General features: G+C 39.8%; 2 protein-coding genes across 9 annotated transcripts; one reads left to right on the top strand and one right to left on the bottom strand.

The window, feature by feature from the left end:
* Positions 1-246: 246 nt before the first annotated feature.
* Positions 247-6,635, bottom strand: GDE1 (glycerophosphodiester phosphodiesterase 1). 2 transcript variants are annotated; one of them, XM_064461793.1, is made up of 6 exons: positions 6,210-6,635; positions 4,323-4,498; positions 2,927-3,032; positions 2,063-2,155; positions 1,222-1,433; positions 247-819 (listed from the first exon to the last, which is right to left on the bottom strand). In XM_064461793.1, the coding sequence occupies exons 1-6, from the start codon at positions 6,462-6,464 to the stop codon at positions 672-674; spliced, it is 990 nt and encodes a 329-aa protein (XP_064317863.1). In that variant the 5' UTR covers positions 6,465-6,635; the 3' UTR covers positions 247-671. The 2 variants fall into 2 exon arrangements, with proteins under 2 accessions (XP_064317863.1, XP_064317864.1); XM_064461794.1 differs by having other exon boundaries at positions 4,323-4,494; positions 6,210-6,324.
* Positions 6,636-6,677: 42 nt separating this feature from the next.
* CCP110 (centriolar coiled-coil protein 110) lies at positions 6,678-26,171 on the top strand. 7 transcript variants are annotated; one of them, XM_064461780.1, is made up of 16 exons: positions 6,678-6,773; positions 6,993-7,163; positions 9,281-9,437; positions 10,811-10,939; positions 12,376-14,020; positions 14,957-15,081; positions 15,226-15,409; positions 16,564-16,703; positions 17,073-17,189; positions 17,450-17,551; positions 17,825-17,941; positions 18,439-18,518; positions 19,107-19,169; positions 20,115-20,174; positions 20,755-20,837; positions 23,781-23,921. In XM_064461780.1, exons 3-16 carry the CDS (start codon positions 9,291-9,293, stop codon positions 23,840-23,842), a joined length of 3,054 nt encoding a protein of 1,017 aa, XP_064317850.1. In that variant the 5' UTR covers positions 6,678-6,773; positions 6,993-7,163; positions 9,281-9,290; the 3' UTR covers positions 23,843-23,921. The 7 variants fall into 7 exon arrangements, with proteins under 7 accessions (XP_064317850.1, XP_064317855.1, XP_064317854.1 ...); XM_064461785.1 differs by lacking the exons at positions 6,678-6,773; positions 6,993-7,163; positions 23,781-23,921 and adding exons at positions 8,339-8,428; positions 25,553-26,171; XM_064461784.1 differs by lacking the exons at positions 6,678-6,773; positions 6,993-7,163 and adding an exon at positions 8,339-8,428 and having other exon boundaries at positions 14,960-15,081.
* The last annotated feature ends 449 nt before the right edge of the window (positions 26,172-26,620 follow it).

The raw sequence follows: 26,620 nt of genomic DNA, 5'->3' as shown, positions 1-26,620 counted from the left end.
TATCCTCCCTTGGTTCTTTTAAAAGTCTGGAAGATAAGAAGATACTCAAGTTTTATCCATGAAGTCTCACAGTCTTGACATTGAACAGGGAAAACTGGCTTTCTTTTCCTTGTCAGGATGCACCTTTCCATGCAGTGGGAGGGACATAGAGTCACTCTCTGGTTTAGCACCATTGTTTTCAGGTTCTGTTTTGAGAACAGTAATGCAGATGTTTTTAAGATGCCATAAATCAACCTCAAACTATCATACAGTTGTAGAACAGACTGTTTAAATTATTAAAATCAAAGTAGGACAAATTTTGCCACCAAAAATTGCTGCTATGACTTTATAACCCAGATTTAAACAAAGCAAAGGAACAGTCTGAGAATTATAAAGCAACCTGCACATACAGTGTATTGCCCAGTTAGCTTGTCAAAACCGATCCTTTCACATAACCGTGCTATCTCCTCAGACTACAAATGGCTGACTCAGCCTTGTCCAGTGTTGCAACAGAGGGTTTGTCTGCATTTGCAATCTGCCCGTACAGCAGAAGTGAACTGCTGCTCTTCCTTTTCCCAGAGCTATCGTTAGCAGTCCCATCTGCACCTGTGGATACCCCCCTCAATGGTGAATTCAGACCCACCCAAGTAAGATAGTTTAGTGACACTGGTGAGGGTCTACAAAGCACCGGCCTAGTAATGAGGATCACAGTCTTCCACCAAGCTGTCAGTGATGTAGCTGGATTCAAGGATGCTTTCGTAGTAGCTTTTTTCTGCAAATGTGTTCACTGTCCAGGCAACCACTTGAATTCCCTTTGAAGACCAGTGCCTCACATACTCTCTGCAAGGAACAAAGACACTGTAAGAGGAAGGCTAACACTACCATATTTAAGGCAGATAGTGCTGAGGCTACAACTGAATTTTAGTCTTACATCAGTATCACATCAAGAACGACAGCACCTCATCTTTTTGTTTTATTACTGTAAACAGGCAAAAGCAACAAGTTTTCTTTCCCTTTGATATTAAACTTAGGATCAAAATACAGATCTGTATTTCTATCTGTAAAATACAGATTGAAAAGATAGAGGCTTAAAATAATAAAATAGCATGCGGTAAAGAAATTAAACCACCTTACACAACACTAACTGGAACATATTGATTAACATACACTACGTTAACTCCACCCTTAAATATTAATAGAACAATAATGCCGCCTGATATATTAGCAAGCTTTAAGACTTACTGAGAAACAAAATTTTTCTGTATGAGGAAAGCTGAAACCCCACACAATCGCCACAAAAAACTATGAAGGCTCCAATCTAGAATGACATCCATCATCATATACAAATAATGTTTCCAGGAGGAACTGAAACGGGGTGTCCCATCTCCAAAATGACTCAGATACCAAGGCCTGTGTGTTAGCGCTGTTACAACATTTGCATCAGCTTGTCTCATCTGGAAGATCAAGGAGAAAAGACTGTAATTCCTACAAAAGCCATATACTTTGGGAGAGGTCAGATACAGAGTGCTAGTTTGCATTTGCAGCTCTACCGGAATCCTTCTCCCCTTCCCCCGCAATCCTTCTGTAACTCTTTTAGAGAGCCATTTATGATATTTTACTCTTTTTTCTTTAAAACATACTGAAAAAAGCAATGGCTTTTATGTAAAAAAAAATTGCACAACAGTCAGGCAATGGAATAAAATACATAGTAAATGGACTTGGCAATGAGAACTACGAAAGTTTTAAGAATAGCCTTCATTTACATCAAGATATGAGGTTTATTTAACAGAGATCTTGCACACAGACACCTGGCCATAGGCCAACTGTAAAAGCAACGCACTTTTTCCTACATAGCTTTCAGAATGGAGGGAAATGTTGTAGATTCATATGTGCATCTAATGAGCACAGAGTGATCTTATTAGATTATGCAGGAGACTTATGATTTATGGTTTGGTTTTTTTTTTTTAAAAGTCTTGGCAATTTTAACAGCTGAAAAGTAATCTGGATCTGCAAGTTGTACATCTTGCTCAAATTCCCAGACAGAACTAAAAATAATTGAAAATAAGCTTTTAGGAAACATCACCTTATAAACAACATCTGGCATGAAAGAACAGACTATGCTGCTGTTATACAAACGTGGAAATTCCAGGTAGAGTTGTTTTAGGGCATCGACTGCCTGTCAATGAGAGATACACACGTTATCTTTATACACACGCTCATATTTACTTCACACTGCAAAGTTATTTTAGAATAATCCCCTTTAAAAATACTTTCCTGTTCTGTGTAACAAGATTTAAATGGAGAGTGGGGAGAAGAAAAACAGCATCTTGTTTATACCATTAACACAGAAATGGCGTTTTGATTTTTGCAACAAAAGTCCTTTTCGTGATTCTGTTTACAGCAATGAATACCATTCCCCGTGTCTGAAATACCCTTAAATATGTTGTGGATAACATTCTAAAGTACCTCCTTGGGTTGAGTTCAAGGGGGAAAATGAATTTATTTCCATATTTTTCTATGCTAAAGAAAAAATTATTCTGATTTGCATAAAATGTTAGTGATTGATCACCTGTATCTGCCTTCAGTAATGCAAATTATAGACAAGCAGGATCCATAGTTCAAGGCTGAAGATGAGATACCAGCTCCCCTCAGCACAGGCAGGGAATTCCCTTTGCTTTGTTTCATTATGTTGCTGTGAGCTGAACTCAACACTCACACAAGTCTCGTGCTAATTTTAAGTTGCAGCTTCCCAGGACAATGGAATGGGACATGGGAACATGTTGTCTTTGCTTTGACAGCCCAGCTTGGGATGACACAAAGAGCTTACCCAGCCTCATTCATATTAGAGGAGGGCCTGTACCACTCGTAGTAGTTTGAGACCAACAAAAAAGCAGGTCAGAAACCAAAGCAAGGGTGAAGGAAGGTGTCTTAGTACAGTAAGCAGTACCTGATTTGCATGGCCTTTGACATCAAAGTAGATTGTAAGGTTGTGATTCATAGATTCCACAACAGCTTCTCTCAGAGTTGGTACCTTTTCACCTTGGAATTTGCTCCTGTAGAAATGGAGAACTCACTGGAACGCAGTCAAGAGACATGTGCACACACATGGGCACACGCATCCCCAGCTGCACAGAGCTGTTTCCTAGGGACTCCTAAACACAGTTTGCTGATACACTAGTATTAGAGGTGGGACTGAGCACCACTTGCAATGGCAGCAGCAGCTCTCTCACCCAGTAAAAGGCTGCCCATGTACAAGGATACGTGCACATATCCTTTTCCCCCAGAATCCCACTAGACAATGTCCTTCTAAATTCAAGGTCTAATCCGATGCTCACTGACCCCACTTTCCACACCAAAACACTAGCCTCAGTACTTCACCTCCTTCCTCAACCACCACAAAAAAAAAGCATTCAGTCCCACCTGCTGACCACCTATCCACCCACTTCATCCTCCTGACTGCACTCCGTAACCCTGAGCCAGAAACGCAGATCCTGGCAGAATAAGCAAGACGAGGATGTAGTTGCAGCTTCACATGTGAATAAATTATTCCTGATACGGTGACAGTGAACAACAGCCGGTCAGCAGTAACTGCCTATTTGGAAGTTCTCACTGTGTGGTTCCGGTGATTGCTTTTCCAGTAACAGATGGGGTAAGATGCTGCTGTAACACAGACTCACAGGTGGCATATTTACAAGAGTCTGGAAATCCCTAGTGCAGCATCTCAGGAGCACACACTAAAAGTTCATCCTCTAAAATGGATTCACTTATGATACTATAGAAGTTGCATTGTTATCAAAATTTTAGTAATGTATAAAAATATTTTCCCCTGCATACCACTGGAAGGGACCTTATCAGCCACTGGGCTCACAGCTCCTCCCTGAGACCACCCAGGAAATCTGTCTAGCTCCTTTTCCACAGTATAATCCTGATGTTTAGAATCCCCAAGACACAACCAGTCAAGAAACAGATGTGAATAAAATTAGTTTTAGAAGCAATTACTGAAGCCAATTTTGACATATAGTGAAACTCCCTGTATCTTTAGTGTCATGCAATCCATTCAGGGGAAGCTTATGTAGAGATGAACCTGTTTCACATTAGGCACCTGTGGATTTTGTCCTTGAAAGCCAATTATCTGGACTCTACCTCACTGTTCCTATTGCAAGGATGGGTAAGGAGGTATAGTCTCATACCCTTCTAAAATCAAATGAGAAGTAACATATGGGACTAAGTTTTGAATTTACAAAAATTTTTGTCAGTGATAGATCAAATAATTTTGTTTAATGAGAATGGGGTTTTTTTCACTGCTGAAACAGTGCTTTCAGAAATAGCAATAGTTCATTTACCAGAGCCTATGTTTTGCAGATGGATTAAGTCTCCTAATTTCATCAAAATTCAAGTCACACAATCTTCCAGACCCATCAGTTGTCCTTTCTACTGTTTCATCATGCATTAGAATGGGAACACCATCTGCAGTAAATTCAAGATCCAGCTCAACACCCGTTGCTCCATTCTTGGCTGCCTTAATTAAAAAAAAAAAAATAAATCACATAACAGAAAAGAGCTTTACAGCTTTATAGATTTTATATAGGCACAGCTATAATTAGTTTGTATTCTGGTAAAAAAAAAAACCAACCCAAAGTATTGATGTTCTTTTCAGTAAGCTTGATCTGCAGAACAAAGTAGGTTTTATCCAAGTTATTGTGAGAAGCATTCGTAGATCAACAATCTATTTTACAGATAAACCCATAGTGATAATGACTCAGTCTTGCGATTGAGACTGTTTCAGGATAAAAATGCATCCTGCTTTCTCCTCCTGGTCTAATAACTCCTGAGTCCTTAAGTTACATTACTTTCTAAAAGTGAAGGGAAGCAAATGCCTACAGTTTAGATAATTTATAGATTAACACTTAGAAACCAGAATCAGAGCAGGCCATCAGAGCATAAAGTCTTTGCTTGCACAAGAAAAAGCTATCATCCCTCTTTTTTTATGGAATACCAGTGCAACATTTCCCTTCAGAGTCAGATTTGCCATTCACGTGCAGTTATGGTTGATCCACCATACGCAGTAGATACAAAGCTTCCCAGAAGCACCACTTACCATGCTTGTACGAGATAGTAGATATATGTAGATATGTTCCTATCTGAGGAATCCCTGTATCAGAAAGCAACAACTAGCTGGGCTGCCTTAGAACATTTCATACATCCTGCTACTGCCCAGGCTCTTTCCCAGAAACTGCTCAGAAAAGCACCTGAGTGAACTCGACACAAGATGAGTTGTTCTGAAGGCTAAATGGCTCCTGGGAAAAGGGCCAACACACTAGAAAGACAAATGCCAGGTACGCACTAGGGTTTACTTTTGACGTATCTGCCATGTAAGGATCTCTATTGTGCAGCTTTAGAATTTATCAGAACACAGAGCCCTGCCTCACCCAAAGGTAAGAGACCATCAGAGCAGCAACATCTCATTGTCACAGATATGTTACATTTGAAAGATCGCTAATCATGAATTCAAACGATTCTCAGAAACAGTTTGCGAACCCTGGCTGCACCACGACGCCTCGCAGATGAGGCAGCGGTAAGTTCCACGGCAGGGTTGTACACTGCAAGTCCTCACCATGTCAGATTTGCCCATAATTGTGGATTCTCATCACAGGTCTTCAAAGCTTAAAAAGCAAACGGCCTGTTACTAAGCTGCTGTCTGCTCTCTCTATTCTGTTGTGGCATCAGTAAAATACAGTATTTCATTACAGCTACATGGCTAAAACATCCATCAGCACCAAGGATATAACACAGCTCCTGCAAGACTCGGATCTGATCAAACTGTTCTGAATCTGTCTGGGGATGAAGGACTGACAAGCCATACAGCTTCCTGCGGCAAGCTGGAAGACGCTGGAGTTATTCGGGGTGAAGTGGGCTTGGTGCCCGCCGAAAAGGCAGATTATCACACATAGCCCGCCGGCTTGCGTTACTGCCCACCAACTGCGGTCTCTCACCCACCAGACCTATGGGGAGGCAGGCTACCCGAGGCTCGCTCGCTCTCCCTCCAGAGCATTTGGCAGCTTTGCCTCACGCTTCTGACCTGGTGCCAGGCCCTGCACGTCCCTTGGCAGCCGGGCACGCTAAACGCGCCTCTAGGGCCCCTCGGGGAATGGCCGGCTCTCGGGGCCGGGCCGAGGAGGGGCTCAGGGAAGGGCGGCGGGCACGCTACGGCGAGGCGCCGCCGTGCTGACCTGTCGGATGGCCGCCAGCGTGTTCTCGGGCGCGTCGTGGGCGCCGCCGCGGTGGGCGATGCGGGCGGCGGCGGCGCGGGGCCGCAGGACGCGCTGGGCGCTCTGAGGCGCGGCGGGCTCCAGGCTGAAGAGATGCAGCGCCAGGTAGAGGCCGGCCGTCAGCAGGCAGGCCAGCGCCGGGCTGCGGCTCAGGGCCAGCACCGCCCCCAGCAGCACCGTGAGGGAGATCAGCAGGCCTTCCCCATAGCACAACATGGCGGCAGCGCCGCCCGCCGAGCCGAGCCGAGCCGAGCCGAGCCGGGCCGGGCCGGATCTCACCCGCCGCCGCCTTTCCTCAGGGCGAGGGAGAGGGCCTGGGCAACACAGCCACAGCCAGCACCAGCCAACCAGCACTCAGCCGCCAGCAACCAACCGGCGCCCGCCTCTCACCCGCCTTCAGCTAACCGGCGCGTGGCAGCCGTCGCCGCCAGCCAATCCCTGCTGGGCACCGCCCGCCGGCAGGCGCTGAGGGGCGGGAGCGGAGCCGGCGGGCCCGGTAGTTTGCAGAGCTGAGAAGCCTCGCAGGTAAAGGTCGGAGGAGCGCTGAGGGAAAGTGTGGGTTATTCTAGGTAAAAAATGGCACAGATGAAAATAAATGGTGCTAGTTGAAGGAAAGGTACCACTGTCCAGAGAGTCCCTGCGTGTCTGTGGAGAGTGTCGGGGTTTTCCAGCTATGCTGGCTGTTTCAAAATATAATATTAATATCCGTAATTTTCCAATTAATTGTTGTCTTTCTGCATACAGTGTTGTATATTCCATATATGGCATCTCTATCCATTCACGCCTGCTCGCAAACTAAACGGGAGACCCGATGCTGTGAGGAGGGCTGAGGTCCCGAGGGCCAGCCGGTGGACGGCAGCTCCCTCCTGGCTGAAGAGAGGCATCTGCTGCAGAGGGAACGTCGCTTCTGTCCCTGTGGGTGAGGGAAAGTCTCAGCAACCAGAAAGGATCCAGGGGAAAGAGCACAGGACAGGGAAATCGGTGAAGGTTGAACAAACAGGGCTTGTTAAGGCTAGGAAAAGAATAACAAAGCGAATAGTTTCCATTAATGTAGATGAGCATTTTGACTTTTTTAATGTTCTCTGTGGGAAGGATGGGAAGGACCTGACTTTGCAGTGAGGAACTCTTGCTGACTAGAGGTTGAACAGGCACCAGACATTCCTCTGAACTTGATTTATTTTTTTTTAAATAGCTGAGATAAATATTTGTCACACATTGTCCTAGCTGGTTCTGAGCATCTCAGATATTCTTTTCCATCTATGGTTTTATGGTTCTTCCAGGTGTATCTGAAGAAAAATCAGATATATATATACAGACACATAACAAATAATAGAATGTCTAATTAACTCTTATGTATTTAAAAGCATTTTGATAAACAACAGCATTTGTTAAGAGTAAAGATGAAGAATTAAAAAACCCTCAATAATATTTAACATACTGAAGAGGTAACAAGACAAAGGAGTTGTTTTGTGAAACAAGAATGACAGCTTTAACATCTCTAAACGCTCACTGGGAACTAGATGTTTCCATAAACTTAATTTTCCCTGGAGGGAGTGCTGGCAGACAAGCGGCCTGCCCTGTGGGAGAGCGCTGCCGGCTGGGCCAGCAGCCGGCTGCCGGGCCGGAGGGATGGGATGTCTGTGGAGCATACTGACAAGTTCTCGTGCTTATCTTTCCCATCACAGCACGTTCAGTGAAACCAATACCTGCCGGTGGCAGGTTTGTGGCCCTGGCTACGCGAGGACTGCACGGCCATAGGATGTTTAACGTGATAAAGCAGAACAGGCGTATGCTGCGCTAGCACGGGAACTTGTCTTGGAGATCTATGGGTGGAAATGACTGTAAATCAAGAGTGCCAGGGCGGCCCTCACTCCCACCTCATACCGCTGATGGTTGGAGCTTCCTCTGCCTGGGAGCTCGCCCCAAACCGACACGTTTGTCCCGCGGGGCTCAGTTATGCGGGTTTGTAGGTCGCGCTCGCGTCCTTTCCCAGACCCAACCAAAGTCTACGTTTCCTACCCGCTGGGCCCAAGGGGGGCAGCACTCGGTGAGCGGAGCGGGGCCGCGGTGCGCGCTGGGGCTCGTAGTGCCGCGGAGCGGGGCGGCGGCGCGGCCGGGGCGGGGCGGCGGCCGGGAGGCGGCGGGGCAGCGCCGCGCTGGGCGGCCGGGCTGCGGGGCAGGTACCCAGGGTTTCGGCGGGAGCGGGGGCCTGGGCGGGCCGTGCGGAGGTGATGGCGGCTGCAGTGGGTGTCCTGCCGCCGGGCGGGGAGGGCCGCGGGGCTCGGGCCCGGCCCCGCCGGTGCCTCCTGCCTCCCTGGGGCCGGGGAGGCGGCCGCCCGGGCCCGGGAGCCCGCGGGGCGGCCTGGGGAGGGCTCGGGGCGGGCGGCAGGAGGGCAGAAATCAGCCGGCGGGATGTGCGGGGGGGACGCGATCCTTGGCAGGTAGTGCTAGGCGCCGTTTGCTTCAGCAGGCATGGGCAGTGTGAGAGGTGTAGGCTCTTCTGGGGAAACTGGGCTGTAATTTGTTTTTTTTGGTGGAGTATTGGCGTCTGTTCATACAGGGATGTACCAAGGAGGAGGATCATGGGAATAAGACACAAATTCCTGTCAGGCCTCTAAATATAGAGCCTGGTCTTGCTTTTATACCAGCTTTTTTTTAAAAAAAATAATTAATTTTTTTTGACAGTTGATAGGATCTATCTGATAGTCGTGGGAGGCCTTTAGTTTAATCTTTGATGGAAATTGTTAAGATTATCTGTAGCATGTGTAGTTCTGTAAACCTTTATTATCTCAGTGCTTGCGTTCTCAGTGTACCTGTGACCATCTTTTTTGCTCACATATGTGGATTTTATCTCTATATGGGAAAAAAATGCAGCTTTCAGGCTTTTGTTAATGACAGGAAAAAGAGAAACCTAATTGAGTTTTCTAAAGTATAATTTGTTTCCCAGAATATAGTGATACAGAATTTGTTGTAGTGCTGTTTTCCCTTCATTTTCTTGGAAGTACACGGAAGAGTAATGTTATTCTTTGCAGCTAAATTAACATGAAGATGGAGGACTATGAAATATTCTGTAAGAAGCATCTTTCTAGAATCCAAGAAGAGGCAATAAAAAGAGAAACCTCCTTCACTGCTCAGCACAAAAATATCTCCCTCATTCAATTCCATGGAGTTCCTGTGCTTTCCCCTCTGGTAAGGCTTTTTTTTCCCCCTCTCTTTTGCTTTTCTTTCCTTCCCTGGTATGCTTACTGTACTATTGGCACTAGCTTTGATGTCCACATGTAATGATTCTGCTGGAAGTATAGCTATGTTTGAGGTATCATCTGGCCTGCTGCCTAGTGTATTGTAAGCATTCCTAGTCTTAATTTTACAAAGTAACGGGGTAGAATGTATTTTTTTCCACATTGACTACATTTGTTTTCATTTCTTCAAATTTGTTATCTTCATAAGGAGAGTAAAAATGTTTGTGGTATTAGGTAGATGAATGTTATTGCTGGGTTTCACATTATGCAAAATCATCCTGACGTTCCAAATATCGAACATGTAAGTTGTTTAAAACTGTCCAAAAAAAACCCCAAAGTGCAAATAGGAAATACTGAGATAGTTAAAAAGCTTTTAAGTAAACTTCTGGTTTGCGTGTGTTTGCAGCCTCCTCTGATATATTTCACAGGCTCATCAATTATGTTAAGTCATTCTATGCTTAATGCAAACAGAGCCAAGCAGCAGACTATTGGTAGTTGGTGCAATAATGCAGCTGACTTCCTTGTTTCAGTGATGGGAAGTATGAACGGAGAGACTCTCTGACAACGATCTCCAAAAATCATGATACAGATACACGTTGGAGACTAAATGAGATATTTTAATATTTTTCATTTACAAACGGGTGGATATTTTAAGGTTTCATAGAAGAAACACATAATTTGACTTGAGACTACTTAATTTTGTAGAACTTTGTGAAACCATTTCTTGTAGATATTGTTTTGTAGATATAGTTTTGACTTCTATCCAAGCTACATTTTCTAAGGTTGTAACTCAGAAGATTTTCAGATTCTGATTGTTGAAAGTATCCAGAAGACTGCTTTAATACATTTCTGTCTTTTGTGATATTCACCTCTGGTTCAAGAGGGCAAGTTGTGAGCTAGTCCTTCACAGAGCTTAATAGTTTGAGTATGAGTAGGAAGATAGGTCACAGAGGACTCACCGGGATGCCCAAACCTCCCATTTCCATGGAGGACTGGGAAAGACCCGTCCTGCAGTCTGCATCCTGTGTCATTTGAAGTTGGCACTGTAGCATGTAGTGTTCATGTAAATTTTTTTATAAATGACCTTTTGCATTCATGTTCATTTGCATGTGTGCCTAGAAGGCATTTTGTGCATCCTCCATTAGAAAAAAGTATAACTAGTTAAAAAGAAGCTGGCATTTAAAATGCGTGCAAAGCCTCAACTTAGGTGATTGTTTTTCTTCTATTGTTTTTTTTTCCGTGGTTTTTCTTTTATTTCTGTAATTCTGTATTGAAATTTGTGTTTAGTGATATAAACCATGTTTCTTACACTCTGTTTTGCAGCTTAGCCTTGAAAAGAAAAAAGAGATACAGCAATATAAACAGAAAGCACTGGACCTAGAGACCTGGAGACAGAACTCCCGGAAAAGAGCTTTATTGAATCGTGTTCAGGAGATTCTAGAAAATGTTCAGGTAGTGTTAGTCCAGAGCCTCCTATTAGCTTTACAGATAACCTCTGATTATAGGCATTTTGAGAAAGTGCTGGGGTTTAAGTATTCACCAATATAAACATGAAATTAACAGTAGTTAACTCTCCAGAACCAGCATTTGCTAGTATTTCATGCTATGTGACCTGATAATTGATTATTTAGTGATAATATTTACATTCATTGTCATGCTCAGGACTTTTTTTTTTCACTGCTTCTATTGGTATGTTCAGGACAGACCACACTGGATGACGGACTGTTGCTTTTGTAACTGTGTTTGAAACAACTAGATTGTAAAAACAAATGAACAAAAGCCCCGGTGTTAGAGCAACGATCTTGCTTTATTTGCAAGCTATAGTTTAATCAGAAAATAATCTATATTCAATCTCACGATTACAGTATTAAATTGCCTTTGCAACAACTTGTAATTCTGTTGTGTGCTTTATAATTTTGGTGCAACTACTTTGTTTTCTTTGCTGCTTCAATGATGAATTTAGTAGAGGTTTAAATTGAAAAGAATATTAAATCATCTAATCAGGCGGTATTATTTGTCTTTGAAACAGTTGTAATACAGTCTTTACATTAACCTCTTGCTTAAACAAGTACAGTCAACATTGAATTTGTTGAGTTACTAAGGTGGCAAACATAACTTAGTTGTTTGCATTGTTTACTGGAGTGTACATGGCAACAGTCGTCTGACGTAGGATTTGAAGAGCAGACCAGGAGCATATGTTCAGTACAAAAATCAGTTAGCTTTTTTTTTCAAAGGTGTCCCCTTGATAATTGAGTTGTAGTACATAGGATAATTTTAGTTTGAAAATCCTTTTAAACAAATGCTGGCTAGAAGCAGCATGCAATTCTTGCTTAAAGAAAGTTGTTTTTCCAAGTACTTGACAAATGAAAACTTGGATTTCATTGTCTCTGGATTAGTAGGGAAATGAAAAAAATATCTTACAGTTCCACTGTTTTCATTAGGAATTTTTTTGATTTGTTCTTAGTTGACTATAGGTTAATCTATACTTCACGCTGAAATTTTTCAGTTATGTTTCTCATTTAATATAAACATGTTTTCATATTTTAAGAGGAATCTTACAGAATAATTTGAAGCCATAAAGTTATTTGAATATGCCCAAATGATCTTGTGAAGAAAAGTGCATCTTTGTGTTCAGATACTTGGTATCAGTAAAAATTCTGAGTCAATCATTTTTCAAATTTGTACTTTAATTCCAATAATATTCTTCTCATTGCAAAGAGCTCTGTACTGTAAGTAATTTGAAGGAAATTGGTAACAGTCAAACTGAAAATTTTTATTGGGTTTAAGGTGGCAGCATTATTTTTCAAGTTCAGGTGAAGCTTGCAATAATCTGAGGTGATTTCACCAAAATATGTGATTTTTCTTTTTTTTTCAATTTTTATTTGCAGATCAGGAAAGGACCTAGTAAGAGTGATGTGAACGCATGGGAGGCTGCAAATACTTGCCCTGATTCAGATTCAAAAGCTTCAACTGACTTCACAGCTCTATCAGATGTCAGTTTGGCACGTTCTCCTGAAGAGCGTGGTCCCACGGAGCTTGAAAAGACACCAGAACTTATGCCGTTAGATACTACTGGGCAGGTGACATCAAGTGTGACAGCAGTAGTTAAAGCAGCAGAAGAAAATGTTTTTTCAAAGCAAAGTGAGAGCCACTTCTCAAAAGACATACCTTGTCCAAGGGCTGTAGCTCCTGACAACATGCATAATAAGCTTGCGTCACATGCTTTGCAAAAGCAAGAGGGACTAGGAGTACCACCATTGGATGAGGAAGTCCAAGATCCACACGTAATGAGTCTTCAGAACCTGATGAAGAAATCTAGGGAGTACATAGAGAAGGAGCAAACCAAGCGTAGCTCAAAAAGTAGTTCAAAGAGGAGTATGAGTGAAAGTCATTCAGATAAAGAAAATGATAGCATTAAAACAACTGACTCTGTGAAAGAAAGAGTGAAGCTTACAGGCAGAAGTTGCACTGGTCTGACACTTGATAAACTCAGTCTTAATAAATCAAATACCCTTCTCCAAGGTGCCTCTACTCATACAAATAACACAAGTATGTCAACTTTATCCAGTTTTTCTAAAGTGGACATACCTATGAGAGTTGGAACACCTCCGTTGGTGGATTCGGATTCGGATGAAGAATCTAAGAAGACTTCAATGTTTGATCATGACAGTAGCATTGTCAGGAGCCTCACAGGCTCTTATGCCAAATTGCCGAGCCCAGAGCCAAGCATGAGCCCTAAAATGCACCGAAGGCGCCCAAGACCTTTATCAATGGGACACATTGTTATAAATAACCCTGTGAATGCTTATGAGTTAAGTCCTAGAGGCAAGGGTAGAGCGATGGATTTAATCATGCAAGATATTGCAGATAAAAATAACGTGTCTGAATCAGTGCCAAAGTTCATGGTGGACTTAACTATGGTTTGCCCTAGCAGAGTTCCTGGTGTCAACAGGAATTCTTCAGGCCCTTGTGATGGGTTGGGAGCTGGCAAACCATATCGCCATTCCTTTGGGCACTTGGAAAGCAAGGGAACATTGTCGGCCACAGTGGAAGGACAGGTAGTGATGGACAGCAGAGGGCTGTATAAAGTAGAGACCAGTACTAATATTGCAGCTCCAAAACTGAATGAGCCATTTGCTATCAGTCAGTCTACAGTAACACAGAAGCTTCCAGCTGTGAATGAAACCAAACCATCTAGTTTGCTAGAAAATACTAAATGTAATTCTCCAGTAGAACTCAATAAATCTTACGATGTAGAAAACCCATCCCCACTACTAATGCAGAGCAAGAATATGCGACAGCAGATGGACACTCCAAGCGTTTCCCCAGCAAACGAGCAGTTTCTAGAAAATAGTTTTGAAAAGGTAAAACGTAAACTTGATTTGGACGCTGACAACTGCCAAAAAGAAAACAATCCCTGTGTTCTAACAGTTGGAATGGAAGAACAGGAGAAGCTGTGGTTGCAAGAACAGAAATATCCTGTGGGATCAGCTTACCTTACCAAGAATGCAGCCACTGAGAGTGTGGCAAAAGGTAAAAATTTCCTGTAGTTGAGGGTTTTTCTCAACCTTACTCTTCAGTTTGTAAATCTTTTAGGAAAAACCCCAATGATCATTAGTCATTGGTGGTTCTAAGTATGTATATATATCGAAAGACTAAAGTTTTTTTGAGTGTAAATTATTCTTTTTTCAGTAACCTCTTTATTTCTCTAATTTGTAATTAATGACAAATTCTGAAATTCAACTCACTACTTGAGCCATTTTTAACTGCTACAGTATGGCATAATTGCTGTCTTAGGAGTCACTTGGAGTCAAAAGTCATGTAACAGCTATTTGTAACAAATGATTAAACAATTTATGAGGCAGCATCAGCTAAAACATCAGTTTTGTGAGTTCTGTATTTACTTTCAAGGGTATAATTTGATGTCACAAATATTAATTTCCCATTTGAATGTAGAAGTTTGAATTTAGTTTTACTGAGAAAATAATGTCTTATTCCATTAGGTCTAAATAAGACTACTAAAAGAAGAGATACTGTGTGTAAATTAAAAGAAAATACCTGTTAATGGGTTGCAAATCATGATGTCCGCATTGTCTTCCAATTCAAGACTGTTACATCTGTGTGTGTCTACCAAATCAAGCTGAAGTGGCATAAATAATTGTAATTCACTCAAGCAAACATAGGTATACTGTTTGCAGAGCTAGTTTTTTTTTGTGTCCTTACTTTAATACAGGCTCAGTTGGTGTTACTGCTGTTCCATTCAGATGCTTATCCCACGAATATGAACATGCAAATATTTTGAAGAACTGTGGTAACTGATCTTTGCAATACATAATGGAAACTTGGTATCAGAGAGATGTTGCACTTCTTTACTGATGATGCATATTACTCCCATTTAAGGCATGTATGTCTGGCAAAGATCAAATAGAAAATTCTTAATGCTTGATTCTTTGTAATGTATCTTCTCAGAAGATATTTTAAAAACTAAAATGTTGGCCTTTGAAGAAATGAGGAAGAGACTTGAAGAACAGCATGCACAACAACTGTCGATGCTGATAGCTGAACAAGAGAGAGAACAGGAGAAATTGCAGAAGGTAAGGTAAAAAGAGGAAAAATTCTAAGCAAAGGTCATGTGTGTTGTATTGCAGTTTGTCAGGAAGCTGTTGGTCTTAAAATGTCTATTCTATTGCTTTGCAGAGTTAGAAAAATAGTCTTATAGGTGATTCTCTCTTTTGTAGGAACTGGAAGAGCATGAGAGAAAGTTGAAAGGCAAGAAGGTTGCTACAACGGAAATAGAGATTTCCAAAGTGAATATTAACAGTAGGATGGAGTTGGAGTGGAGGAAAAAAAGTGAAAGTGGCTTGCTGGAAAGTGTGCAGTCTCACCTGGAGACAGTTCATAATGCAAACGCTACCAGCATTGGTAAAACTGAAAGGGTAGAATATAAATTAAATGTTGTGATATATTTTGCTCTGCAGTGCTCAACTGGACCAGCTGCCCCACTGTACTGATAAATGCATTGTTCTTGTCCTAGGGCACTTTTCGTCAGGGTATGCGGACAGCTGCTGCCTTCAACTACTGGCAGCATATGTGAAACAAATTCTGTGTTGCATCTTTGTCTAGCTGGCATTTAACACAGTTTCAGCCATCCTTTTACTGTTCCATGTATTGCATTTGCATATAATTGTTATAAGGGATATTTGAGGAAAACAAGCCAAAACTAAACTGATTTGGTCAAGGATGAGGAGGTGGATTTGCATCATGTCACAGAACATTCATCCTCCTTCCACTTAGCTGCATGGTGGTGGGTCAGGTGTCCTTATTTGTGTAGGAGGATTAGAAGGGCTCTGCCAGGGGGCCTTGACTGCAAGAAAGCACAGCTGTAGCTGATGGAACACCTCTCACCTGTTCCAGAACATGATGAAATGTTTTGGTTTGTCTTCTGTTTAGCAAATTTTGCTAGGAAATGAATCAGAAATATTCAGATTGCTTCTTGCCTATGATTGACCTTGTAAACAAAGCTGCTACCTCTGAGCTGAGTTCTGTTTCTTGAGTGCATCAACATGCATTTATCAAACACAGGTGGAAATTGGGTATTCTAGCAGGCAAACAGCAAAGGAACTTTCATCTGAGAGTAAAATTGCTGAACTGTATGATTATTCCTTATTCATCTTTAGGATCCACAATAGTGACATTAAACACTTTAAATCATTTTCTTGGAGATGCTCTGTGAGTAAGATTTTCTGTAGTAATTTTAACATTAGGTAAGTGATTTTTCATGTTGCAGCATACAGACATTTTTCCTCTCAATATACAAGTATTATAATCTACAATTTGAATAAGAATAGCTAACAGCACTGGGAACTTTGTTGTTCTTAAGCTCAAAAAGGCTTCCTGAGTGCAACCAGAGTTAAAGTTTGTGTACTTGATTTTTATCTGCATTTGTTGTTTTTTTTGGAGTGCTGCATTTGGTATTTGTGTATATATCTATGTACATCTATGTGTATATATGTATAGGCACACATTACTTTATGGACAAAGTCTGTGTTGAACTGTACATTGTGCTTTGCATGCAGGTTTCGCTCATACTGCGACACCTAACACCTTTGCTTCAACAAGTGAAACTTCATTCTTTCTCTGGGGACCATCAGGTAGTGGAGTTATAAAAACCTCAGTATCTAGGCCAAGTAACAGGATCAAAACTAGGTGGACTCAGGTAAGGAAAAAGAAAGTTTATTTATAGCTTAAAAAGCCCTCTAGTTTTTGTAAGACACTGGTAACCTTATGATAGGTGTGCAGTAATAACTCTCGCAGAAAAGTTTGGTATTCCTTCCTATATCAACTTTGATTACACAAGAGAACCCTATAGGATATTTTTCTCAATGTTCATATATACAAAATAATAATATACCAATATATTGCTTCTGCTAAGTTAATATTATGGTGGGTACTTGCGGCCTAGCCAAAACTTTATCAACAGTTTGCTTCTTACTTGAAAACTTATATGATTGATGTTATTTGAGAAATAATTCATAATTCTTGCTTTTTTAATCAAATGTTTAGAAGGTGCTTCTTGTCTTTTAAGGTTTTCAGTCCAGAGATACAAATGAAGTTTGATAAGATCACTGCTGTGGCAAAGGGGTTTCTCACTCGTAGACTCCTGCAGACAGAAAAACTGAAACATCTTAAGCAAACTGTACATGTAAGACAAGCATTTTTATTATACAGCTTCTCCTCCTGTTTTTTTGCTCATAACTTCAATTGACAGGTGAAATCATGCATTTTGTGCTTTCAGAATAATTTGGAAATGTCTGTCACGTGAACATGTTTGAGTGTTGCATTGCTTAGTGTCGTAAGGTCCAAGTCAAGCAAAGACTGTACATCCTATGTGTAGTTTGTAATAATCCCTTTGTTGTGCAGGATTATGCTTGGTGCTTACTCTTATCTTGCCATCTTCCCCAGGATACTATGGAGTTCATAAAAAATTTTCAGTCTGAAGCCCCATTAAAAAGAGGAAGTGTTTCAGCACAAGATGCATCCCTTCATGAAAGAGTAATGGCTCAGGTGACACCATTTAAACCTTTTTTTCTTTTCCTTCCTTCCTAGCTAGTCTGCTTTTGCAATATAAATACCTAAAACCTTCACAGTGACTTTGTTTAAAGTAAAAGGCTTAAGCTATGGCTGTGAAGAGAAGATTCTATTTTTGTGCTGACACATTAAGAGAGATTTCAGAATTATCTTAAGTGTTTTGTTTTGATTAAAAGCGAGAAGAGGTTGATGATCAAAACCATGGGAATGTTAACTTGACAGAATATTTTATTTAATTATTCTTTCCAGCTGCGAGCAGCTCTGTATGACATCTATGACATCTTTTTTACGATGGAGGCGTCAGAAAGAATGAATATCCTGCGTCATGATCGTGAAGTTCGTAAAGAGAAGATGCTCAGGCAAATGGTGTGTTACAGTCAAGAGAATGTAAACTGCTTTAAGACTTTAAGTACTGAATCATTTTGCATTTAAGAGATTCTTCCTCACCCAGTAAAAAGCTTTTTAAATCTAAGTTGTTGTTTAATTATCCTTCTGTAGGTAACTTAAGAAAAAAAAGAAGAAAGGTCCCTGCAGTAGGAGGTTAATACATTGAAACTTCTAGTGTGTAAATGTATAAAAAATAGAAAGAAAAATATTGCAAAAGCTGTAGCAAAAAGTTCATACTTTAAATAAGAATTGATTAGGGCACACAAATATTTTAAATCTGATAATATAAGGAATATCCTTTAGTTTTAACAAATTTAAAAAAAACCCTTGATTTTAGCTTGAATGTGAACTTAGTACTGAAGACACTGTTGGTTTTGTTTGGCTATTTTTTTTTTTTTAAGTAGGGGCGGGTCAGATGGGGTTAAACTCAGTAAGAGCAGTAAATATTGTTATTGCTGGTTCTTTTGCTTTTTTAGGATAAAGTAAAAAGCCCAAGAGAGAGAGTGGCACTTTCAACAGCTACACAGAAATCTCTGGACAGGAAAAAGTACATGAAGTACGTGCAGTTCTCCCTTGGTGGGGGTGAGGGGTGGGGTGCAAGAGGATGGATAGGAGGCACTGGAAATAGTGACAAGAAGTTTTGGAGTAACAGCTTCTTTGCAAACTATATCTCCCCTAGGAGGAATGAATAAAAAAAGTCTGTAGATGTGTGGTGATTAGTAGTTCGCTCTTACTTTTAAGAGACTTTTGTATGGGAGAAAAACGTTTAAGTTTTGCGTTTATGTCGTGTTTCAGTGGTGAGCAAAATGATCCTTGTGCACTTAGTTTATGGTTGATTTTGTAAACTGTAAAAAGTGCTCCAAGTTATTTTACCAATCTTTCTGGAGTGCCTAGCAATAGATGTACTTGGTAGAGTATCTTTGGCAAAGTTTTTTGGAGGGATGGTGGCAGGCATTATCCTGCAACACAGAAGACTGAACAGTTGTATTACACTTGCTCATGAGTAAAAGGTGATAATCTGTAGTACTGCTCTGGCAGTATTACATGTAGATGTAGATAGTGTTGTAGGTTTTCTCTTAATGTTTCTATTTAAGACCTAGATGATGATTTCATTAAATATGTTTCAATACTTTTGTTTCTGTAGGGCTTCAGAAATGGGAATGCCAAGTAAAAAAATAATCATAAAACAAAAAACTCCTGAAAGCCGGTGAGTGAAGATTACTTGTATTAGGATGCTTTTAAAGAACTGTCTTATAATGATAGATTCTGATGTGCATTGCTGGTTTGCCATCAATCAGGCCAATTCTTGCCACTATTATGGTGGACAGTAATAAATTCTTACATAGCATGGTGTGAGAAAGGGGTTTATTAGCTCATTGGAGGTAAGAAAAGATTTCTTTTCTTCAGAGTCAATTCTGAAATGTTGTCTTCAGAAATGATTTATATATGGCTTTAAATCTCTGTGCTCAGGTTCCTGGTTTTTGTCTGAGATATACTATTAATATCTCTTAAGCTTCAGTCTGGTGCTACTACTTTTCTTAATATCCTTTACTTTGCAGTGTAATCATTGATGTGCTTATCTTTAGAAAGCTGTCAGAGAAGAAGTGGCTTTCTGTTGTGAGGAAAAGTTCTTGCTTGTAGACTGTGTGATTGTTTGCTTAGATCACAGAAATTACAGTGTTCAGTACTTGCTGTTCAGGAAGACAGCAGCCCTTAAGAAGCTTGTCTGCACCTTTTTCTAGTATAAGAAGTCAGATACCTGGTATCCCATAAAAACGATTTTTATCCCATGTTTATCCAAAAGCTTTGAACATGTGCTATTAATGCAGTACAATCTTCAATTACTAGTTTAAATGATTCAATCTTTTTTTCCTGTATGTTCTTATCAATGACTAGGAACCCAAGTCACTGTTGAGGGAGTTTTATCTGTGTGCTTTTTTGTTTCTTTGTTTTAAATAGCAGAAGTAGTAATCCTATTCTGGAATTTTTATTTCCTGCCACTTTTGCCTATATGTCATCTGCATTACAGGACCTGTTAGCCTTTCTGAAATTTGTTATGTGAAACACATCGCATAATTCAGTATTCCTTATGAGATTTAGGGTTTTTTTTAAAGAAGGCAAAAAGCACTAATAAAATCTTGTGTTTTAACAGCGTACTTCAACCAAATCAAGGACAGAATGCCCCAGTTCATAGACTGCTTTGCAGACAAGGGTAAGGGCACGGCATGTTTACAGCCATTTACATAGATGAAAAGTAAATGCAAAGTGCAAGAGCACAGTGATTTCTGAATAATATTTACACATACTGGTGCAACTCTTGTTCAAAGTAAAAATAATTATGTCTCTCAGTATTTTGAGAGAGTGATGAAGCTTTGTTTTACCTTACATGGCAACAAAATATTTAGTGTTCTCATCCTCTTGTGTATTGTCTCCATTTACACTCTGTTCCAACATTTCTATTTGTAACATTCATTCCATGAAGCTTTGCTTCCACTTGATGAAATATGTATGTTTTAAAATATAGACTGTAATGCCACAGTATCTGAACTGAATTGGTTTCTTTAATAGAGTTTTTAAAATCTGTTCATGGGGAGGTGTTCTCCTATTTAATATATCTACTTAAGCCATAATACTGTCAATAAGAATTGTACACATACTCAGGAGGAGGCTCTGTTGGGACACTGTGAAAAATGTTTTTATGGCAAACACAGTTTGATAGTCTCTTTATATTTTTGGATACAGCCTTTCAACTTTGATGCAAGTGACTTATTAACTCTTTTATATTTAATTAGAACCCCTAAGACCTCAATGAAGGGGGTTGAGCAAAATAGAAAGAAGGCCCCAGAGAGCAGAGTGTCTAACAAGGCTGTTTCAGGTGTGTAGAAAATTGGTGCTTGGATCTTATAGTAAATAAGCTTACTAGTATCTAGAAAAGTAAATGGGGGTTGTATTGTTTTCTTTTTCTCATGCACCTGCTTTGCTATGTCTTAAATCTAACCTATCTCTTTAAACAAATGTGCTGGTAACTTAATCATCCACTTTTAAATTCTATAAACATAGTATATAGAATGTACTGCACAGCTCATTTGCTTTCACTCACCAGATGCCCAGTCATAAAAGTTTGCCAGATACATTCACTGTAACTGTTTGAGAAGCTCATAGTAGTGAAACTAGACTTGGATTAGAATCTTAATGTCATTTGATTCTTCATTCTGTACACACATGAAACTTGTCTTCAACAGGAAGCCTACAGGAAGGACAGTTTCAGGCTTATCAGTTGGTGTTCAGTCATCATGCAGTCCTAAAATTATATACGTTGCTGTAGTATCTTACAGAATGTTTGAGTCTTAATGATCTGATTTAAAAAGTGGAGTATTCCTGTACTTGTATACAGAGATAACTGATCGGTGACTTTTATTAAAAAGGTTTGATAATAGTTAAAAACCTTTCAATTTTCAGCCCATTCAGCCATGAAGGGAATAAAACACTGTGAAACATCTTATACAATTTCTTTTTTTAATCAGATTTTAAATTTCTTAAGTGACAAACTTTAATTTATCAAAAGGTAAAGTGATTTATATGCTTACAAACTGTTTAAGATCTTAATTACACTTTGTCTCAGAGGAGAGTTCCACAAGTCAAGTATAAAAGTTGGGAAATTTTGGGCTAAATAAGGCAAATTAGTATAATTTCAACTGTGTTCCATAGTGATCTGAATTATCTTTGTTTTGAGTATCAAACCTTTCCTATACGGGAAATTCTCCATTTATTACTGCCCCGGAGCAATGCTGGCAAGGATTATCTGTGAGTTTTAGTGCAGTGTGTACACTTTAAATGTGATGTTTTCCCAGAGCGTTTGGTCTTTTTATAGTACTTTGTGAAGCCAAGAGAAGTGGCCATAGAAGGACATCTAGTAAGAAACTATGCATACACATCTGTAGCATTTCAGTTTGAAAAACTGGGGGGGGGAAAGGGGGAAGGAGGGCAAAATAAAAAAGTAAGCAATAAGATTACAACCAAGCTTTGTTCATTTATTTTTCTGTGACCACTTGTGCCGGCAGTGCTGTCACCACTAAAGTGGAGCACTGCAGTTGTTCAGTTGCACTCAGCGACACTACAGAAAAACCGGCAAAGGTAGTAAATAACCTCTCTGACACTTAAAAAAAGAAGGTTAAGTAAGCAATATAATTGTAGCAACCAGAGGTAGCCATTAAGGCAAGTTTTCATCTGCAAGTTTGCAAAAATGTGTCTGGTCTTAACTAGTAAATGACAGTGCTGAAGAACAGGGACAACAAAACAATCAAGACCTCTACGAGTTAGGGTATTACAGAGGTTGTAAAAGAGTAGTAGTGTAAGAGTGTGGTGTCGGTGTCAAGTTTAGCACTGATTTGAGATTTGGATGCCATGCCCAATCTTGTATAATTCATGCTCAGCTTGTAATGATCTACAGTGTTTTTTACATTTGTGTCTGGCATCAGACATCCAGTTAAAGTATTCTTTCTCACTCTTCTGTGTTGGCAGTGTGTGCTGCTCTGCTAAGTAAGTCCCCGAGCTTCTCTTAGTCATTGTTGTCTAAGTTGCGACACTTGATAATTGGCAATGAAAAGAATCCTTTGATGTATGTCTCTAAATTTCTCTTTGCCTTATTGCTATTTGTTCAATGCCTGGGAAGCTATTTAATGCCTTCTGTAGTGTCCTGCTTGGCACTTAAAGCAGATGTGTCTAACCAATTTTACACTGCCTAGTTCTGGTTGCACAACGTAACCTCATTTAGTGTTTGGACATCACATGTTCCCATGGTGTAAGAGCAGTACTTCTGTATGCTCCTTTATAAATAGGTTAGACTACTTGTACTAAATGAATGGAAATGCATTCTGAAATTATTAGATGGGGAACAGTTGTCATGGAAGAAATAATCTGCATAATTTTGCGATAATGAAAAAGCCTTAAGTTGAATACATTTAAATAGAACACGTTTGTCTTTATATATGAATAAAATGTGAATAGTGAAAGGCTTGGAAGTATGTTGAATGGGGGGGGTTGCTGTTTTTGGTGGTGTGTTTTTTTTGTTTTTTGTTTTTTGTTTTTTTATCTGCTCTTTTTTAAGTAATAAAGTATCTTTTCAAGAGAGATCCTTTAAAGTCACCTGTACTAAGGCAACAAGTTCTGTCTGGGAAAGACGATAGCCAGAGAAAGTTTAATCTCAAGTCAGTTTGAAAAGAAAATTGAAAAAGCCAAACAAATGTATATGCTTCTCTTATTTTAGTAGAAGTTGTGCATGTCAGAAAGAAAGAGTTGTAGCAGTGGTTCGGTCTGGGCAATAGAGTTCTATTTATATCTGCAACTATGCCAGTCTGCTATACTCCTAACTCATAATATTTCTGTTGAATATCTTGTCTTCACTTGTGCCTGACTCCCAATTCAATTGTGCTTATTAGAGGGGCAAAATGGAAGGAGCATTAGCAGAATGCAACTACTATACGTAAATGTCACTTATGCATTCAAATTAGATGTGAGACATACCATCAGAAGAAAACAGTAACATCTTCATCCAACCACTTCCTTTATTTTTTTTTTCCCCATTCTTGATTGCTGTTTTAAATTCTGTCTGCAAAGTGCTTTGTAGCTTTAATGCCATTCTGATTTAGTGTTGTCTTTTTCTGGCAAGAAGGCATTTCTTAGGAATCAACTGGTCATTCTAAATCTAGGTTTTGTTGTTTTGTACTCAATCCAGAGTTCTGTGCTAAAAAGAAAAGTGCAAACTAATAAATCTGTAAAGAGTGTTATGTGTTGATTCTTTTTTTATTACTTTAAATAGGACAGAGATGCTCAGTCAGTAGCCCCCAAGCTGTGTCAGGCAGGGCATTTGATGTGATCTGATTGCATTAGAAAGAAGGTGGTTGAGACCAGGCAGCTGCTGGAACTAGACCTATTCACCTCCTTTGTTTCTTCCCAGACTGAGTAAGTGTTGTGGAAAAGAAATATGGGGTGTGAGGTACATAGAGTATTTGGGTGGCAGCAGCACTTGGCTAGGCATGCTCTTTCCTGCATGCCTGTATGGCCTGAGCAGGGACCATATTGCCCATGTGAGATGGTGTGTGCTTGCCAAGCATGTTAGCATTCAGGCCAGCACTTCAGGAAGGTGTCAGACTGGCTGTGTGTCAGTACCTGGTCAATCGTATGTCATAGGAGAGAAGCCTCATGCAATTGCTGCCCTTGCCACTGGAAAAGGTTGGGTGATAATTGTTTTCCAAAGGACTGTAACTCTCTTTAATAAAGTGTGGCTTCTTCAATTCCTTAGTCTAAATTGCTGGGGTTTTTTTGCACTTCCCTATGCTGTCCTATTCTGTATGTGAGATTTTTATATAACTCAGAGTGCACTTGAGGAGAGTTAAGAGGTTGGGTTAAATTGCTAATAAAGCATCATGCCTGTCAACCTGGTTGGTTGTCCTGCGAGATCACAGGTGAGCTGAAGAGTACAGCACTGGAGAGTGCTGGGCCAGCGAGAATGCCTTTTTGTATAGTGGGAAACAGTGTTCAGATGTGAGGGATCCTGCTGCGGTAAGGTGTCTGTGGGCATTTCCAAAGCTGCTTTGCACAGTGCTCAATGTAGCCCTTGGACACCTGTAAGTAACCACTGCAACTCTGCCAAAGAGCAACTGAGTATCCTGAAAAGGACAGACGCTTACTTTGTCACGTTCATTTTGCCTGGTAATTATTTCTCTTCCATGGCTGTCTTCCATTTCCACTGCTCTGCACCATGTGGTATGATTTTCACTGCTTTGTGTAAATATTTGCTCACATTGCTGGACACTCTCAATAACTGCCTGAACCTAAAGAATGCTGAGTTGTGCTACTTTTTAGCAGCCTGCAATGCTAAATCCTTATTACTGGAAGATACTTTTGCTATGCATAGTATAATATGGCTTTCTAAGTGTGTGTGTGTGTGTATATATATATACACACACACACACACGTATTTGCTCCATGTGGAGAGTTTTAAAATTTATTTATTATGATTTTTATACTTGAGCAGCTTTCCTTTTATAAGGGCCCAGCCTGATGACCTTATTCATACTGCACTTTTAATTCTCGTGGTGTATATCGACATATGGAAACCTGCAAAACTCTCTTGGTTTATTAATGTGGCAGCTGGGGAAAAGGAAAGAGCTATCTTAAATATTTGAATTGTGTAATATTTTTTTAACTGATAAGTTGTTTAAAAATAGTATGTGGTGTAGTTAAACTTACCAGTCGTTTAATCTCTGTCTTGGTGATGTGACAGACTTATCTTTTAAAAACTTGTGAATTGTAGTTGTAGATGTTTGAGAGTTGCAGAAAAGAAGATGGAATAGTTACTGAGGAAGGAAATACTATAAAATGTCATTATTTTCAAACCTATTGGTAGTTTTTATAACATATTTTGGGTGTAACATTATGAAAACCGTCATTTTAAAAGTAGCCACTGAATATATAACACTGCTTAAAAAAAGTTGACCTAAACATTTTCACCTATTTTTGTTGGATAATCCTGTTACAAAAACCAGTACTACTAATTGTAAAATGCTAATGATTCTACTTAATTTTTAGGAGCATATGCAGGAAGAACCCAAAGAAAGAAGCCAAATGTTGTGACAATTTAAGAAGACAGCACTCCCTGGGATAAAATGGCTATTTTTTAAATGATGGCATTCTCAGCACTAATTCAAGTATTGCATCTTCTATATGTGTGTATATATATTTAGAAATTATAAACATACTTTGTCATTTCCAGATGATGACACGTTAATACAATCATATTGAAGTAATAAAGGGCTGTGAAGCTCTAATACTTGTGGAAAAATTGCATGTTAAAACTTACTTTGTATTCATACTACTGTGTACACATAAGATTAATAATTTTGTTTATTTAAAGACCACCATAGGGCAACATTAATTTAACTTGTGACTTTTCCACACGCACTAATTCTTGTGTCTGACATGCTTTCTTGCATTAGTTCAAATTGGAGTTTCTGTATATGATTGCCACCATACATCATGTGTATATTTTTAGTTTCATACCATAAAATTAAAGCAGTTAAATAAGAAAAAAAAACTTAATTCAAACAAAACTGAGCCCTTACATCAGTGAATTTGTCAGCAGCCTTTTTGAATGTACTTTCTGTATGAATGAGATTACCTCAATTTAAATACTAATGGCCTAAATGTTTTGCATTTCTGCTGAGCTGGACAGACTTGGATCCAGATTAACTGCTGGGCAGACAGACTTACTTTTGAAGACTCTACCAAAAATGTGCATTTATACATGTGGTAGATCAAACCACTGTGCTGGAAGAGTCCTAGGATTTTTTTTCCTTGTTGTCTACTGCATTTTCTTATGGAAACAACTTTTGGCCAGATGAAGAGAAGTGTATGATCTACAAAAATTTCAGAAGGCAAAGTTGTAATTGTTTTACCATTTCAGACTTACGAACGATTGTCCATAATAATAACTCAGATATCTTATGTATTGGTGATGACAGCTGCAGTTTATCTTCTACCGTGATCCTAACAGGCCCTTGTACCAAAATCATGATTTTGGGATGGGGAAAAATATCCCTAATTAAGCCCAACAAACACACTCTCATATTAATGAAAATCTAACATTAAAAGCTCATG

The sequence above is a fragment of the Phalacrocorax carbo genome, chromosome 10 (genome assembly GCF_963921805.1).
Source record: "Phalacrocorax carbo chromosome 10, bPhaCar2.1, whole genome shotgun sequence".
In the NCBI taxonomy this organism is placed as follows: Eukaryota; Metazoa; Chordata; class Aves; order Suliformes; family Phalacrocoracidae; genus Phalacrocorax; species Phalacrocorax carbo.
Note: the sequence above shows the minus strand (reverse complement) of the source record. Positions and strands in the feature narration are given on the sequence as shown.

Bases quoted from the DNA above. Each gene is read 5' to 3' on its own strand.
- GDE1 (XM_064461793.1), bottom strand. From the start codon at position 6,464: ATGTTGTGCTATGGGGAAGGCCTGCTGATCTCCCTCACGGTGCTGCTG. The intron at 4,499-6,209 runs GTCAGCACGGCG...TTTTTAATTAAG, and splicing joins CGCTGGCGGCCATCCGACAG to GCAGCCAAGAATGGAGCAAC. The intron at 2,156-2,926 runs GTACTGCTTACT...TCTCATTGACAG, and splicing joins TCAAAGGCCATGCAAATCAG to GCAGTCGATGCCCTAAAACA.
- CCP110 (XM_064461780.1), top strand. From the start codon at position 9,291: ATGAAGATGGAGGACTATGAAATATTCTGTAAGAAGCATCTTTCTAGA. The intron at 14,021-14,956 runs GTAAAAATTTCC...GTATCTTCTCAG, and splicing joins CACTGAGAGTGTGGCAAAAG to AAGATATTTTAAAAACTAAA. The intron at 17,552-17,824 runs GTGACACCATTT...TATTCTTTCCAG, and splicing joins ATGAAAGAGTAATGGCTCAG to CTGCGAGCAGCTCTGTATGA.